The 17,899-nt window shown below is 49.0% G+C and overlaps 1 protein-coding gene across 1 annotated transcript; it reads right to left on the minus strand.

Annotated features, from left to right (window-relative positions):
* Positions 1–695: 695 nt before the first annotated feature.
* Positions 696–15,482, minus strand: LOC147634350 (putative 12-oxophytodienoate reductase 11). The gene is made up of 5 exons (XM_086805496.1): positions 15,327–15,482; positions 15,018–15,158; positions 14,804–14,934; positions 1,537–1,716; positions 696–1,382 (listed from the first exon to the last, which is right to left on the minus strand). Exons 1-5 carry the CDS (start codon positions 15,407–15,409, stop codon positions 772–774), a joined length of 1,146 nt encoding a protein of 381 aa, XP_086661622.1. The 5' UTR covers positions 15,410–15,482; the 3' UTR covers positions 696–771.
* Positions 15,483–17,899: the final 2,417 nt, after the last annotated feature.

Consider the following 17,899-nt stretch of genomic DNA (forward strand, 5'->3'; position numbering starts at 1 on the left):
AGGTTTTTTTTAGGAAGGCTTGAAATTAATAAGAAATGGATATTTACACCCGACTTGTGTAGACAACTCTCGCACCACTGCCAACATTTTGCACAAGGGTGCACATCCACCATAGTCAACGAGGATTGAATCCAAGACCTCCAAGGTGAGACGCATCCTCTTCTACTGACTGAGCCACTACCGTGGCTGCTATCTTTTAAGGTTCTGTTAATAAGGTCTATTTGCCGTGGTTGCTATCTTTTAAGGTTCTATTAATAAGGCTTTGTAATGTTGTATCAAGTTTAGGCGTACCAAAGACAGCATAGATCAATGTTTTGATTGGTTGCAAAAGTGCAGTAGTAGTTTGATTGGTTAGTGTGATTGGTAGAGCAAATTGAATGTAGTGTAGAATGCATGTGTGTTGTCATGGACTCGAATTTTATCCCCTTTTCCATTCCACCCCCGAGAATGCGGGGTGGAGGGCATTCCCACGCGTGTTTCCCCGTTGCCCCTCTATAAAATAGCTGGTTGTGTTGATTTTGTTATTTTTAAGTCGTAATTTTAAAAAATGAACTATGTTTTTTTTTAAAATTAAAAGGTAGTGTCATTTTCAATTGGACTTCTTAATTGAAAGGCCTGTACTTTCCAATGTTATCATTGGATACAAAAATATAGGTTGTATTTTCCAAGTTCTTGATTAGGCCTGTACTTTCCAATGTTACTTTAACGTTTGTCTCTTTTCTCTTTATGTAAATAATAGTTCAAATGTTGTCTTTTTGTTTGTACAGCACTTCACATGTTAGAGCAAGTCTCCTGTTTAATTTCTTCAAGGAAGGGGTAATCTGTGTAGCCCACCACTGGATCTTGTGTGTAGAAGGTACTTCGGTTGTATGGATTGAGGGGGGCATTTAAGGCAAATCTCTTGGGTAAGTCCGGGTTTGACAAGAACCAGCGGCCATACACCACTAGGTCAGCCCTTCCTGACTCGATGGCATTGTTTCCATCCTCACGATCAAAACCTCCTGCAGCCAAGAAAGTCCCCTTGAATGCTTCCCTCATAGGCATTAGACTGTCATCATTTTCCCGAATCGGAGTGTCCCTCATTCTTGGCTCCACAAAATGTGCATATAGGATGTTGTACTTGTTCAATGCATTGGCCATATACACTCCTAGCCCTTTTGGATCCGAATCATATGCTTCCGCGTAATCCGTGAAAGGGGAAAGACGAAGACCGACACGATGTGCACCAACCTCCTCCACAACATCTTTTACAACTTCTAGTGTGAACCTACACCTGTTCTCTAAAGAACCACCATATATGTCGGTGCGATCATTGACACTATCCTTCATGAATTGATCCAGCAAGTACCCATGAGCACCATGTATCTCTACACCATCAAAGCCTGTGATGCATAGTCAAGAAAAGGTAGAACTATTACAAAGAGCACAAGGTTATGACCAACACATGACAACCCATTGAAGCTTACGACGAGCATGCATGAAGTCTACGTTCGTAGTATAATTGCCTGATTTTACCTTCAAATGTCATAGGATTACCTGCTTTGATTGCATTCCTGGCTGCTGCCCTATAATCTGCAACAATTTTTGGAATCTCTTCAGTGCGAAGAGGCCTTGGTGTGGAATATTCACCAGACCCTTGGCCTGATGGATTGATTAGCTTCCCCGACAGCTTCTTGTTGGTAGAAGATACTGGAGCTTGCCCGTTGGGCTGGTAAGCTGTAATAATACATAATAAAGAAAAAGAACAGGCAGCTATGATTAGTCTATACTCTCATAAAAAGTCTAAAACTTTCAAAACTTGTAGAACGCCATGTGCTAGCGTGTCAATGGTGATATGCGGAACACCTCCTGGCTAGCCTGTGTGTAGAGAAACGCTCTGCTTCCACTAGTGCTGAGCAGATGCAAATGATTCTGACGATTTGGCTACCCACGTATATATATATATATATATATATATATGCACCAATCCTATTGGTCAGTCTGTTTTACTGCTGTCCGACCTACCACGTGTCATCACCACCACGTCATCACTACCCCATGGCACATGCCTTGTCCACCTACTCCCAAGGGTTGCTATCTGATGTCCAGCAGGTCCATGCTTGGGGGTTGTGCCTTGAGTGCTTGTAGGTGTGTCACAGTCTCCCCTACTTGCATCGCAGCTGTCCTCAGCTGCACGGTGTCCATATAAATTGCCCTTCCATAAAAGGAAAAGATCCGAGCAAAGATCATCCAAGGTACCCAACATTTCGAGACCACTTTATCTCCACTGCCTCACTAATATCAGCACAAAGACTTGCAAAGAAACCCACAGAAGACCAACTTTTGCTTGATCCAACACTTTCCATCTATGCAACCGTCCATGAAAAAACATGGCACACCCATAGTCACAAAAAAACCCGTTTCTAACTTCTGAAACCTCAAAACTTCGAAACAGTTTCAAAAATACTCGAAACCCTCTACAATACGGCAGTTTTGCCCATATTTCAAATTTCATTTTCTTTCTTTCTTTTTTAGGTTTTGGAGGTTTGTTGACGTTGCCCTCTTGGTCCAAACATGCCCTTGGAACTTACCAATAGGCAGTTGCAAGGGAAAATCATGTCCATGTGCAACTCCCCTTGGTCTAAAAAACCTCAAAACTGAAAGAAAATCATGTCACTGTGTAACTCCGCTTGGCTACACACATATCCTAAATTGATGATTCTCCTGTCCCGCTGAAAAACGCTTAGAGAACTACCTTCTAATGAGCCACAACTTGCCCTTCGTTGCACTGGATTCGTTCATTCGAAACCTTCGAAACGTATGTGTATGTATGTATATATACGTATGTATATATATACATATATACATATATAAATACGTATATTTAAACGATCTTTCGTTGAACTAGATTCATCCATTCAAAACCTTCGAAACATATGTATACGTATGTATATATGTACGTATGTATATATACGTATATGTATATATACTAATGTATGTATGTATTGTTAGAATTGTGCGTCTCAATGTTATGAGGCTTACCCTATTTATTGGGTATTTATCCATTTTCTCCTTGTGTAGTAAGTCGTGAGGCTGTCGGGCTGTTTATAGAGGCAATCAACCAACTCACTGTCAGAATGCGCAGCGGAAGACTAATGCACGCACGAGACGCATCACCATCAAGCTCCACAAACACCCCCAATGGGCACTGCAGCATCCCTCCAACAAGCTCCCATCTCCCGGTGAGCTGCCTCCCAAAACACCGGCCGGAGGAGATGATTATGACAAGGTGCCACTCTAGCCTATATATGGCTCTTCAACTTCCCGTGCTTCCACTTATGGGATAATCCAAGGCACCTTCTAGCCATAGATCACAAGCTCGGAATCGCCAACCTTCCAACACCCTCCCTCGATTCGAGCTCCGCAAGCCACCGAGGCGCGAGGGGAACGCCCAGGACCACACACGTCTGAGCCGCCCAGGACCACACACACCCGGGCTCTAATACCATGTCAGAATGCACAGCGGAAGGCTAAAGCACGTAGGAGATGCATCACCATCGAGCTCCACGAACACCCCCAATGAGCACTGCAGCATCCTCCACCGGGCTCCCATCTCCCGGTGAGCTGGCCGGAGGAGATGATTATGACAAGGTGCCACTCTAGCCTATATATGGCTCTTCAACTTCCCATGCTTCCACTTATGGGATAATCCAAGGCACCTTCTAGCCATAGATCACAAGCTCGAAATCGCCAACCTTCCAACACTCACTCCCCCTACTATAAAAGGAGTCTCTTATATTTACTTGATGTTATCCAATCCATGCACAAGTTCAACACTACTTGCTATTGCCATGTAAAGCTTCTTGCTATTATAAAAGGTGATCTTGTACACAAGCTCTCTCTCCTTTGCTCTCTCTTCTCTCTCTTGTTTTGTCTACGCTTCCACCTGTGCATACTCCATCACGGTATCAGTCACTGAGGTACCCAGCTGCCATCATCCGCGAGTTTAATCCTCCCCCTTTGATGCGTTTCCTGGATTTCACAACAGTAGCAGTGTTTTTCTGGACAGTGGCTGCGTTTTCTGGAGTTTAACCCGGTAGCTGCGTTTTCTGGAGATCAAACAGTGGCTGTGTTTCCTCATCATAGCTGTGTTTTCCTTCTCCCGGAGGCTTCTCACATCTGTGTTTTTCCTCTTCAGGCTGCCCTGCTCCTGTGTTTGGTTACCAAGCATCTTTTGCAAGCTTCTATTGGCTGCGTTTTTGCTTCTACATGCATTTACAGCAGTCGTGTATGATCTGAAGGCTGCTTTTACAGCGTGGACTGTAGTGGAAGGTGTTTTCTCACGTGTGGTGCATCCTGAAAAGCAGCCCCAACATCTCTACTTCTTCCCCGGCCTCCCCTCCGTCTGGTTGGGTGTTTTCGGTGAGTTTTGGTGGCCTGTTTTGCTGCTGTCCAGACTCTTTCTCTCTCATATTTGAGAAGGGGCTGATTGGTCCTGGTGCCTCGCTTCGTCCGAGAGTGCCCGAGAGGAGTCTTGGAGTGCTGAGATTTGTGTACTTTGTTGCTGTGGATATGGCTCCCCCCTGTACGAACAAGGATGACAAGTTGGACAGAACCAACTATGCCCATTGGACAGGAGGACGGGGGCCGAGTTTTGAGCTAACCAGATCAGTCCGTCAGGGGTGTCCCCTCGCCCCTTTTCTTTTTCTCTTCTTTGCGGAGGCTATGAGCATGTATTTGACGGCAGAGGAGGTTGGTTTGAGAGGACTTCAGCTCCCAGTCCGGGGGGAGGACCTGCTTGATGCTGAGTTTGCATACGACACGGGCTTATTTTTGCATGGCCAAGAGGCCAATCTTCTTCGGGCAGAGCAATCGCTCCAGGTTTTTAGTGCAGCTTCGGGAGCATTGATCAATTGGCGCAAGACAATGGCCTTTTGGATCAGTAGTGCTCCCACTCCGGCATGGAGCCCGGACCCCGGTTTTAGATGGATTCCTCCAGGCACAGCAGTGCGGTATTTGGGATGCCAGATTGGCCTAGATTTGTCACCTGAGCAGCAGATTGCCCCGCTTCTTCTGAGCATTCGGAAGAAGCTTTTGTATTGGAGTACAGCTCGACTATCCTTGGCTGGGAGGGTGGTGGTGGCAAATCAGGTGCTGTTAGCGACCATGTGGTACATTACGTCTTGCTGGATCTTCTCGAGCTCTTGCATCAGCCAGGTACAGTTCGAGGCTTTTGGGACGTGATATGTTCACAATCCACTGTTGGGAATTATGAGCGCGGTGTGTCCAACAGCTCATCTTGGAGTTCACTGCACACTTGTGTGGGAATTCGGAGCCAAGCAAAGTTCCTTGCTATTCGTGGTGACATGTTGTTTCGAGGAAACAAGTTGGCGGGTGCTCTCTCCGAGGTGATTCAAGTATCTGCTGCAGTACTGGTGTCATGTGCATGACATGCTCATGGACATTCTCAGGGCTAATCCAAAAGGGGCAGCCAAGAAAAACAGATTAAAGACTAAGACATGGAGCACAGTGTGAAGTGGGGACTTGGAGATGACCTAAAGATGCTGTCGGCTGAGTATAGGAGCTGTCGGCTGAACCAAAGAAGGACACAAGAGCTGTCAGCTGAGGCGGCTGTAGGCACATCTTCATTTAGGGATTAGGTACCCAGTCGGCTGGTCGGCCAGTTCCCCAAGGAGCCCAAAGGCTTATAAATAGGCAAAGAGGCTCATCGTTAGATTCATTCATTCCTCTAGGGAATGGGTCCTTAGGGTCCAGCATTAGGACCAAAATCACAGCATTAGGACCAGATTTTGGGTGTTTATCACCTTTTGTATGAGGCACAGCCTAGGGCTGTAGAAGAGTACCTTTTTGTACTATATGATATATACTGAATTTTCCAACATTCCTCTCTATATGATAACTTGCCAGCAAGGATCTCTCTGCTCGTCATCCGCAGGAGCCCGTTTTTAGGGTTCAGCCCTCAGTACACTCTCTCGCCTCTGGTCTGCCCAGTTCGCCTCTGCCCCTCTGCCCGCCAGTTCGCCTCCATTTCGCCTCTGGTCTGCCCAGTTCGCCTCCATCTCGCCTCTGGGCTGCCTCCATTTCACCTCTGCCCCTTTGCCCGCCATTTCGCCTCTGGTCTGCCCAGTTCGCCTCTGCCCCTCTGCCCGCCAGTTCGCCTCCATTTCGCCTCTGGTCTGCCCAGTTCGCCTCTGCCCGCCAGTTCCCCCAGTTCGCCTCCATCTCGCCTCTGGGCTGCCTCCATTTCGCCTCTGCCCCTCTGCCCGCCAGTTCGCCTCTGGTCTGCCCAGTTCGCCTCTGCCCGCCAGTTCCCCCAGTTCGCCTCCATCTCGCCTTTGGGCCGCCCCTTTTCCCCACCCACCGTTGCTCAAGCCCCCAAGGCAGCAACATAACTCTCTCTCTCTCTCTCCTCCCTGCCTGTGGGAAGGACTGCAGAGTGATCTGGAGGAATGGCCCCGAGTCTCCAAGAGAAACTCGAGGCCCTCAAGATGGCAATGAAGGCACTAATCAAGGAGAACAAGAAGACATCCGATTCCAACCTCAATGAGGTGGAAAACAAACTACACAGGCACATCATAGCTCTCGAAGCACGGGTCACGAACCTCAAACAAGAGAATACGGCACTCAAGGAGAAGGTGAGTGCATTGAAAGTGGAAATGGTAGCCATCAAGAATGCTGAGAAGGAAGAAGGGGAGATCAATGACAACACTCTCACGGCCATCAAAGAAGAGATCTCCAAGGAGATCACAAAGGACATGGAGGGAAAGCTCGAAGCCAAGCAGTCAGGATGGGTCAAGGTGGTGAAGAAGAACATCCGTAAAGAAGTGAGGGAGGAGACTCAAAGGGAAGAACACCAAATCATTCACACCACCATTGAGGAGGAGAAGATGAGGCATGCCCGCCGCCTCAACATTCGAGTCACAGGTATAGCCGAGACACCCGACTCCACTCCCGAGAAAGATGGACAACTTCTATGCATGAAGCTCGGCTACAAGGAAGAGCACCCTCTCCCCTTCACCAAAGCATGGAGAGCCGGGAAAGACTCAACACGCAAGCGAGCCCTCATCCTACAGTTTGCAGGAGAGACGGAGAGGGTCACCTTCATGAGGAAGAGGGTCATACTACGGGGTTTAGAGGGAGCTCCCATTTTCTTGGATGATGATCTCACGAGGATGCAGCTTGAGCATAGGAGAACTTGCATGCCACGAGTCTTACACACGAGGAGAGAAGGCAAGAAGGCCTTCTATCGAGATGGTCGGGTCATCATTGATGGCCGGCCCATGGATTAGCGGTTTGGGGCCTATGGGACACAGACCAGGCCACTGACAGAGATACACATAGCAGTATGGAACTGTAATGGTTCACTATGGGTGCAGCCTGGACGACTGGAGCATGTTATGGTGGGGAGAGACATCATACTTCTAACAGAGACACATCAGAGCCTAGAGAGAGGGCTACCTCGAGTAGAGGGATTCCAGTGGGAGTCAGCATACAGGAGAACCACACGCCAGGGTACCTCGAGAGGGTCGGGGGGAGTAGCAGTCCTATTCAGACAGGAGCTACAGGGGAGACTGAGAGTGGTAGCAGAGGATCCAGAGGCCAGATACATGTGGATCAGCTTACAGCTCTCACAAGACAGGGTTATATACATAGCTCTATGTTACTTTTCTCCATCAGGATCCTCCTATGTCATTACAGAGGACATGCCACAGGAGGAGGAGACAGGAGCCTCGCCATACACTTGTCTGTCATTGACTCATTTGAGTCCGTCCATGTATTCTGCCTCCTTAAGGCTTAGTCCTGACTCCTGACTCTTGAGTCATGACTCATTTTGTATCTACTTAATTATTAATATGACTCAAAAGCTTACCATTTTAGTGTAAAGTTGTGCTCATTTTGATGTACTTCCAAAGTAGAATAAGTGTAGAGTAGAAAATTTTTAAAAAAAAAGTATTTTTTGAGTGCCGTTCCCTCCACCGTCCCCGTTCCCTACTTATGGCCGTCCCCCGTCCCGTCCCGTCCCTGTCCCCCGTCACCGTCCCCCGTCCCTTGTGACTATGATGCGAGGACCTTGGAGAAGAAATATGAGGAGGCGGCTTCTTTAGAATCAAAGGATGAGTGTTAAGGAGATGCATGTGTGTGCATTTAACTTTTTCATTTCTCGGGTGCAGCACACGCCCAAATTGCTTCATTGCATCCATAGTCACAAGGGACGGGGGACGGGGACGGGACGGGGGACGGCCATAAGTAGGGAACGGGGACGGAGGAGGGAACGGCACTCAAAAAATACTTTTTTTAAAAAAAATTTTATACTCTACACTTATTCTACTTTGGAAGTACATCAAAATGAGCACAAATTTACACTAAAATGATAAGCTTTTGAGTCATATTAATAATTAAGTAGATACAAAATGAGTCATGACTCAAGAGTCAAGAGTCAGGACTAAGCCTTAAGGAGGCAGAATACATGGACGGACTTGAGTCAATGACAAAAAAGTGCTGAAGACTAGAGGCTAGAGGCTAGAGCTAAGTAGTAAGGCCCATGATTCAAGAATCATGATCCATGAATGATCATCCACATGAAGTGCTCGCCTCATGGTTATGGGTAGCTTGTGCCAGAGAAGCATCAAGCTCATCCTCAGTCTCATCCTCACTGGCATGCTGCTCCTGCACCTCATCCTCTTGTTGCTCTTCTTGTTGACTCATCTCCCACTCGGTGAAGGAATCTGCCTTCTTGGTCACGCTCTTGCAAAGCATTCGCAAGTTCGCGCTGACAAAGACAAGGTCATTGGCACGCTCTACCCCGAGTCAGTTCCTCTTCCTAGAGGCAATGTGGTTGTAGGTACTCCAAAGTTGCTCCAATAAGCAAGAGGAGCTGACGACCTGTCTAAGTATGCGGATGGCAAGCTGCTGCAACTCTGGTCCATCTGAACCAAAGTCCTCCCACCATAGAGCAGCATCAACTTTGGAGCGGTCAACCTGTGCATCATGACAACCATAGGAGCCATGAAATGACCCGTACATCGAAAGCTGGTCCTTGATCTTGCGCCTAACCGATGCATCAGGCACAAGACGATCCAAGATGATCCTCCATCCAGCGCTCACCTCCCGGTCGCTCTCCTGCTTGTTGCCTTGGAATTCTGGGTCCACCACATAAGCTGCTGCATGCAATGGAGAGTAGTAGGAATTCCACCTTCCTAGACACAAGGCATGGATCTCCTCGTATCTGTCTTCGTCAGGCACAAAGTCTTTCAACTTCTCCATCATGCGATCCATGGCCTCGTAGACCTTGCCTATGCATGGTTGCATAGCGTCTACAATCCTCAATAGGTGGACTATGGGCCTCACCATAGCATCTGTGGTCTTCACACGCTCCCACCAAGAGGCGTCATCCGCCCGTAGCCTACACTCTTGGCCAGTGTTTGTATGGGACTCTTGCATGGCGACAAACTCATCGCTAAGGAAAAGCCCCCTCAAGGCACCGCTACAATCCTTCAACCGGCCCAACATGAGAAAGTTGTAGGCAAACCGGGTGTCGGAATATTTGTAGAGAGAGAGACAGGACCTCTTGTTGAACTCATGCCGAAGTCTTTAGCGGTTGAGGACAAAGGAGACCATGGTGTTGGCCTCCTCAATGAGCAGGTTGATCCATGGTAATGTGTCATGACCCTGTGAAAATGGAACAGCACAAGTGTGGTCATGGTGGTTGCTGAGCAAAATAAATATTAAATGATTCATATTTGGGGTGCCCGGACAAAGAGAATGATGTGTGGACATCTTCAAGTGTGAAGGGGGACCAAGAACATTAATATTTTAAATGTTCTAACCATGGGTGGCCCCTAGGCCTAAGTGGCCCTTAGGAACTTTAATAAATATTAAAGTAAGGGCCTTAGGATATTTTTGGAGGGAGGAAACTCCACTTTTGGTACACGCCTCCCTCATCCCTTTCTCTCTCTTGCTTTTGGGAAAAACGGGCAAGCTTCATGAGGGAAGCGTGAGTCGACTGCATAGTTGTGGGCTGCTGATTTTGCCATGTGGTGAACAAGCCGTACAGAGACAGGCCGTACAGAGCACGTGTCAGCAAGCTGTACAGTCCACGTGGCTACTGCAGGTACAGGTACAGGCGGCGCTGGTTCAGGTGATTGTTGCTCTATTGCTGGCTGGTGCAGGTGAAGCAGACAGGGTACCGTACAGCAGGTACAGGCGGCTGTACGTCAGCTGACACAGGCGAGTGATTGCAGGCGCAGAACTGTACCAGCTAATACAGTCGGGTACAACAGGCGAACACCTAAACGGGCAAATTCAGGCGACTGTAGCACTGTCCGTACAGTTCTGTATGGGCAGGTACAGTCAGGTATTGCTGACCTGTACGGACAAGTACAAGCAGGTACTGACCTACCAGTTCTGAACAGTAAGGCGGCGCATCTCCAGCTGCATGTGGGATTTTATCAGAGCATAGTTGATGCATCAGTCAAGTGGTTGCAGGGAGGGAAGTACAGACAGTCTTTGGCAAGTACAGACTCGTACATTCGGTTTCTCGGGTGCAGAACCACGCATTGAATTGGTAAGCTCTGAACTTGTCCATCTTTCTTTCTTTCCATTGGCTTATGTCTGCTGCAGAGTTGTGTTATCTGGCCCCTTGTGAGAGGAGGGGTATGGCAGATTGAAAGGGTGGAAACAAAGATTGGATAGTGGATGTATATGTGAACTGAGTTGTGGAATCATGTACATGAGATATGCCAGATGTGTGCTCAAGGCTGCTCTGCTGAATTGTCTTGGTTGATGAGAGGGAAGCGAAGAGTGTTGCTTTTGTGGGTCCGGGTGCGGAGTCTCTCCAAAAACAGGGTGACCTGTCTCTGTGTCCAGCCCCACTCCGCCTTCGCCCTGTCCAGGGCATAGGCGTGAGACCAATCCTCTGCATATATGTATCTAAAGGTAGGCTGCACCCTCGGGGCGGCATGGAGGAGAATCAGTAGCACCGCCTCAACTGAGGTGTGGACCGGATCCGCCCGCCAGTCTCCTATACCAAACAAGCTCATGCGGGCTGAGTGTAATCGGGTCTGCAATAGGTCCGTGAGCCCCAAGTCACTGAAGTGGTGAGAAAACTCCAGTATCTGATCGCGCAAAACTTCCTCTACAGAGTTGCAATCCCATGCTGTGTCTGGGGCAACACTGAGAGGAAAGGAGAAAGCCACCATGCTGCTCACCATTGAAGGAGAACGAGAGGGATGGCACACCACGCAAACTCGCAAGGGCGCGACCAGTGTCTCGAACGGGCCAGCATCCAGCTGGAGGCACCTGAAAAAACCATAATCCACTGGTAGCCCCATCACTCGCGGGGGCCCCCCAGGGGAGGCTGGAGAGAACTCTGTGGCGGGCGAAGCAAGGATCGCCATCTCCACCGGCCCGGAGTGGCGGTGGAACAGCCGCTGGACTGAACTCTGGCCTACCCAGCTGCGCTGCCCCGGGGCAGTGGGTGGTCTGGCGAAGTATCCTGGAGAGGCCGAGGGAGGGATGGGGGCTCGCGGCGAGAAGGGGGGAGAGCGAGGAGAGGATGGAGACGCATCTGCCAGAGGATAGGTGTCAGGGGGGGCCGCCGGGGGAGGCGGGAGGGGGGGGGCTAGGGGGGGAGAGGGGGGGTGGAAGGAGTGCTCTCCGGGTGAGGGGAAGGGGAGCCGGGGGTCGCAGAGTGCGGCCTGGGATCCTCAGGAATCTGCTCCAAGGAGGGGGCGGGGCCCCCCGCGGGGGGAGGCGAGAGCGGGGTCTCCACGTGGGAGGCTCCACCAGCGGCCTCAACGGGCACTGAGTCTGAATCCTCGTCCATCAGGGTGGGACCTGCTGGCCGCCTATCCCTGACTGGAGCATAAGTGCGGGTAGGTGCCTGTACGCCAACCGGAGTCGCCTGTCCGCCAGCCTGTGCTGCCTGCTGGCGTCTGCGACGGTCCCTGCGGGCCGTGCGTTTCCGCCGGCGAACCTCCTGCCATCCGCCAGCCTCCTGGGTCTGCGCGGCATCCTCCGCCGGGGCCTGCTCGTCAGATGATGGCGCTTGCTGTGGCGAGCCAGGGATGTCCGGTCTCTGAGGTGGATGGCCACCCCTCGAGTCTCCTGCAGGGGGTCCAGAGGCGGCATAGCGTGAAGGATAAACCCCCTTGCGGGGACAGGCGCATGCGAGATGGCCCATCTCCCGACATGTGTAACACTGGCCGGGGAGGCCCGAATACTCCACGCGCTGTATCAGATGTCCTCCAGAAAGACAAGGGAGGAGGATCGTCTTCGGGAGGGACTCCGGTGACGGAACCACAACACGAATGGCCGGGAGTCCTGCTGCCCGAGCAATCACTGAAGCCGCTGTCTGAGTCGTCTCCACCACCTGCCCGAACGCCTTGCCAATGGATGACAAGAGGGGCAAGTACTCCCTACGGAGTCCAGGAAAGCAGATAGTGACGGGGAAACCTGTCGCGCCTGCTAGCGGGTCAGAAGCGGGGTCGAAACCATGAGTCCTTCGCGCCAGGAACGCCCGGGATGAGCGGAGGGCAATGGGGCTCCGAGCCAGCACCATCTGAGCTGCCTGGGGGGACTCGAAATCCACCTGGTAGTAGCCACGTCCCAAAAAATCTACGCTGACGATCTTGGCGGGCACGCCAACAAGGCTGCCTTGCAGAAGGTCGCGAAGCTCTCTCCGCATCGGACGGCTACCCACTATCTTGCAGACCAAGGAGGAGGCCTCAAGAGCGGATACTGTGGAAACAAACAACTGAAGATCTTCAGCTGTGAACTCCAGACGGAGACCGGAATCGGCAGGGGTAGTCGGAGCGGCTTCCATGGAGTCCTCCAGAGGGAAAAGGCCAGAAACCGGGGTCACCAACGGGAGGGACACAGCCCTGCGAGGAAAAGGAGAGGCGGAGGGCTACAGGAAAGCGGGGGCGGGGCGGGGGGGGGAGGGGGGAGCTGAGGCGGGGGGGAGCTAGCGGTGGGGGGAGGGGCGAGACGGAAAGGGAGGAGAGGGAGAAGGCAGAGGGGAAGAGACGCGCAGCGGAGGAGAAGGCGGAGGGGGGAGAGGTGGCGGGGGAGAGAAGAGAGGCGGAGGAGAAGGAGGCGAGGGGGGTAGAGAGGCGGGGGAAGAGATGTCGGGGGAAGGAAGCAAGCGGAGGCAGCGTGGAAGGAGGCGGAGGAAGAGAAGGTGGGGGGAAAGAAAGCGGGGGAGGAAACGAGGAGCGAGGCGGGGGAGCGATGGCGGGGGAGGATGCGAGGCAGAAGGCGGGGGAGAGATGGCGAGGAAGGGCGCAATGAAGGAGGCGGGGGAGAGGACGGAGGAGAAAGCGGTGGACTGGCGGGGGGGAGAGGGGGGCGCGACGGCGAGAAGCAGCAGGGGGGGGGGGGAGAGGCAGAGCTCGCAGGCGAAGTCGTCAGTCGTCCTTCCTGATCAGTCTAAACACTCCCATTGTTTCTTCAATTCACATTGGTAATAATCTGCTTCAAGGCTGCCTTGCGGTAGTCATCCCAGCAAGTCACGAAGTGGTGTTGAAGGTGGTCTTCCTAGCAAAAAAAGGTGGCACCAGCCAAAGCCATTCGCACCAATGGAACTGAGAAATATATGATCCATATGTTACCGCCAACATACCAACCATCTCGCAGGTCGAGTTGGTGACAACTTCTCCATCCATCTTCCCGCTGAGCTTGGGAGGCTTCAGAAGCTTCAATAATAGAGTTTGCTCCTCACAAGGCATGGAAGATGAATCACCAAACTCGTAGTCTCCCGACATCGAGCCGGTGAAAGCCAATGGGAACCGTCCGGAGAATTAGTAGGAGAGGGACACCGCGAAGTAGACCCTCAATAACACGAGAGGCACTCTCGCGCCATGCCAACCACATGCAGGTGTAGAATGATGCCTACCGGTTTGGGAACGAGGCTCGTCCAATACATCCATACAAACTTGTACCACACCCGGAGCCTAGGGCCTCTACCCTATCCAAGCAATCAACGCCGCACATGGGTGCCAAAAAAGAAATAAAATATTTGCAAATTCACCGGGCTCTAATACCAATTGTAAAACACCTGTGTCTACATGCAAGAGTCTGTCTACATGCAAGAGGAACAGAGAAGAGTACAGCAGAATCACACAAGCACACACAAGCATCCTAAACTACTATCTCTATTATGTACAAGAAAAGGACGATTACAACTGAGAATGAAAACGTCAACACACAATCCGAATGACCTATTGAACACCTCCTGGCTGGCATGTCTGTAGAGAAACACTCTGTTGAGACTAGCGATGAGCAAATGCCGATGATTTTGACAATTTGGCTACCTTTGTTTATATATGCACCAATGCTACTGGTCAGTTTGTCTTACTACTGCCGGCCAGGTCCACGACCTGCCATGTGTCATCACCACCACATCATCAATACCACGTGGCACATGCACTGTCCGCCTTCTCTCAAGGCTTGCTATCCTAATTATTAGCGGCCATGCAGATGTGCAGCGAACGTGATGCCACGCCCTACATCAGGGTGGCAGGGATCACTCCCTCTAGGTATCCCAAATCAGGTCAGCACGGGTAAAGCCCTCTAGGTCTATACCCTGCAGGAAAGCAATCATAATAGACATGCAGCCTTGTGACCAACCGTTTTCATCCAATGAATGGCGTCAGGGCATTTGCTAGCGTTGGTCCCAGTATGCCGAAATGCAAGGCCACAACAGGAGGGAAATTTTGAACACGGTAGGTACCCAGCATAAAGGACAACTAGCCAGCCAGTGATATGTGCTTTTCACGACCAAGAAAAAAGGCGGGAAACATACCGGTACTAGAAACTCTCCCACCATGCCATAGCTGAAGAAAGAAAACGCCCCCTTTATCATGGACCGCTTGCACGATGGGTTTCCATGCCTCTACCTGCTCTTGGCTCCACACTCCTGGGAGATGGGGATACCTGCTCAAAACATAAAGGAGGGGAAATTTTATGAGTAAGAGAGCTTAAATGATGAAAAACTTGCACGAATGACCGATCAGTACCCATTAGCAGTATCAGAGATGGCGGCAGCTTCGGCGATGAGGAGGCCGCCTGGCGAAGTTCGCTGAGTATAGTAGAGAATTGCGTGGGGCTGAGGCACGTTGTTGTAGGACCTGCATCTAGTAAGAGGAGCCAGCACCACTCTGCACACAGCAAATGACGTAAGAAAACCCTTCAATAAGCAGAGAGAGGAAACCCTAACTGAGCAGGAAGAAAATCCTCGCTGCTCAACAAAAAGAAAGCCCTGATCCAGGAAAGAAAAGCACCCCCCCCCCCCAACACACACACACGTTTTCGGAGCACCTTTTTACCTGTGAGAGAGTTGAAAGGATCCCATGCGATAGGGGGTGAGCAAGGGAATGGGCACTACGTCAGGGATGCTGCTGCTGCTCATCTTGCACAGAGACGTAGAGAGAGAGAGAGAGAGGGAAGCGCGTGGTGGTATGCAGTCGCTGGAAGAGAGCAAAACGATGGAAACGGAGAGAGAGAGAGAAAGAGAGAGAGAGAGCATGTGCTCCTTATAAAAGTACGAGACACTGCACGTTTTGTGGAGAAAAGAGCGGTCCACGTCACTGAACACGCACTCCTGCACTTTTTTCCCTTGCCACGTAGCCTTCCAAGTTCCCAGCACATTTCGCTCGTTTTTAAAAACCTATAAATTTTATCGGTGTTTGTAAAGACAAGGGTAAATTCAATTGGTCTTTTTGAATTTTAATCGTTTCAAAATACACTAAAAGATGGGTTTTTTCTAGCATTAGCTTATGGAACTTGAATTACTAAGAGTGCACAATTGCACGATACCAGTGCTCAAAAAAGAGTAGAGATTTCAAAAACTAAAACTAAAACTGGATAGATTTAAGAGTTGTCCTTATTTTGAATATGGCTTTTTCGATCACTCCACAATACACAAAAGTCCTCCAAGGACCAAGACTTTACAAGTATGACTAAAAAATGGGTATTTAATATAGTATATGCTTCTCGAAGAAAATGGCCAAAGTTACCAATTCTTGTCAAATCAATCAATCAATGAGAGAACCATCAAGAACAAAGCCATTGATTGAAGAAAAGGCATTGAGATGTTGCCAAATGAGCAGATGACACCATAGATATGGGGAAAGACCAGATGCACGAGCTCACCAAAAAGGCATGTGATTTCCTTTTGTTTAATTTCGAACAGTGGATACCTAGAAGGTTCAAAAAGATAACATATTATTATTTGAAATAAAGAAGTACTTGATTGACGGAAGGAATAGTATGCAATATTACACCAAATGACCAATCCTTCCTTCAAGACCCTCCTCTCTCATTGCTATTTTTTTCCAACAATGGACTTAAAGATTAAAGAAGCATTGCAACTAAGTTACAAGTCTAGCCTAGCAAGATAAGGCAACTTGGGGCCAGCTTCCATGTTCCCAGTGGGGGTTGATTTGGGTTGCAACAATCGATACCCTATTCCCATGGGCAACATGTTCAATCCAATGTTTGGCATCTCAAATGGTTGATAGTTGCCAACTCAATAATAGCCTTACATAGACCTATTGTTGAGTTTGCAAACCAAGTGAAATATGAACATCATGTGTGATGAAGGTGGGGAATCTAGAATGGTACGTTTCACTTGGAGTGTAAAGATTTAAATGTAAGCGACCAAATAGAGACAAGGCATATGGCTAACTAATTATTGGATTTGGTGAGAACCATCCCCACATCTAGGCCCACAACCATGCCAACTCGTTTCTAGGATGGAAACTAAGCCTTGGATCACTTGGATAAATGAGCTTCCTAACATGTCCAAACAATTGTTAGAAACAAACCATCCATAATGTATTTTTCATAGGTAAGATTGAACAAAATGTTGAAATTTTGGCTTGCCTTGAAATTAAGGCTAAGATTTTGAAAATTTTAGTTTAAAAATTGATTGGTCTAGATTATCTCTTTATTTTGACTTCCTAAGAAAAACATTTTTTTTATTACACTTCATACAAACCTACATTTCCTTGATTGAATGACTAGACTAGCAGCCTTCAAATTTGACAAAATCCATGATAGTAAAGTTTTCACATTATGAAAGATGAAACATGGAAGTTGCAATGTATCAAATGCCTTAAAGCACATCCCAAAGATGAAACGTCCCATTTGAAGTTCCATCTCATGAGATGAAGGTGCTAAGAGAGAAGTATTATAAGATATACAACTTTCTAAGCTCCCATTAACCATGCACTCTTGGATCCAAAAAGTCAACAACCTTTCAAAGCACCTTTCACGAAATCAAACTTTCAATTTTAAATTGAGTTCTTGAAAGTAGTATGCACATCTCACTTTTCATGTAGACAATGGGTCCTTTCTCGCTTCCTTTTTACAATGTGAGTAATAAGTCCTCTCTCTCTCTCTCTCTCTCTCTCTCTCTCTCTCTCTCTCTCTCTCTCTCTCTCTCTCTCGCGCGCGTTAATTTTGATTTGAGTTCTTAAAAGTAGTATACACATATCACTTTTCATGTAGACAATGGTCCCTTTTCCCAATTCCCACTTCTTGCTAATTTTAATTAAAGTTCTTGAAAGTAGTGTGCACATGTCACTTTCATGTAGACAATGGTCCCTTTTCCCAATTCCCACACTTTTCATGTAGACAATGGTCCCTTTTCCCAATTCCCACTTCTTGCTAATTTTAATTAAAGTTCTTGAAAGTAGTGTGCACGTGTCACTTTCATGTAGACAATGATCCCTTTCCCACTTTCTCTCAACAATGTGAGAGACATGTCCTCTCTCTCTCTCTCTCTCTCTCATGATAGACCAACCAGGTTCAAGAGTAAGATAGTGGGGGATTGGGTGGGAAGTGGGGATCAGTGTTTGATAGAAAGCATTGAGAGACAATTTAGTGACCTTTTAAG

The sequence above is a fragment of the Cibotium barometz genome, chromosome 11 (genome assembly GCF_041138505.1).
Source record: "Cibotium barometz isolate CiBa-2024 chromosome 11, ASM4113850v1, whole genome shotgun sequence".
Lineage (NCBI taxonomy): Eukaryota > Viridiplantae > Streptophyta > Polypodiopsida > Cyatheales > Cibotiaceae > Cibotium > Cibotium barometz.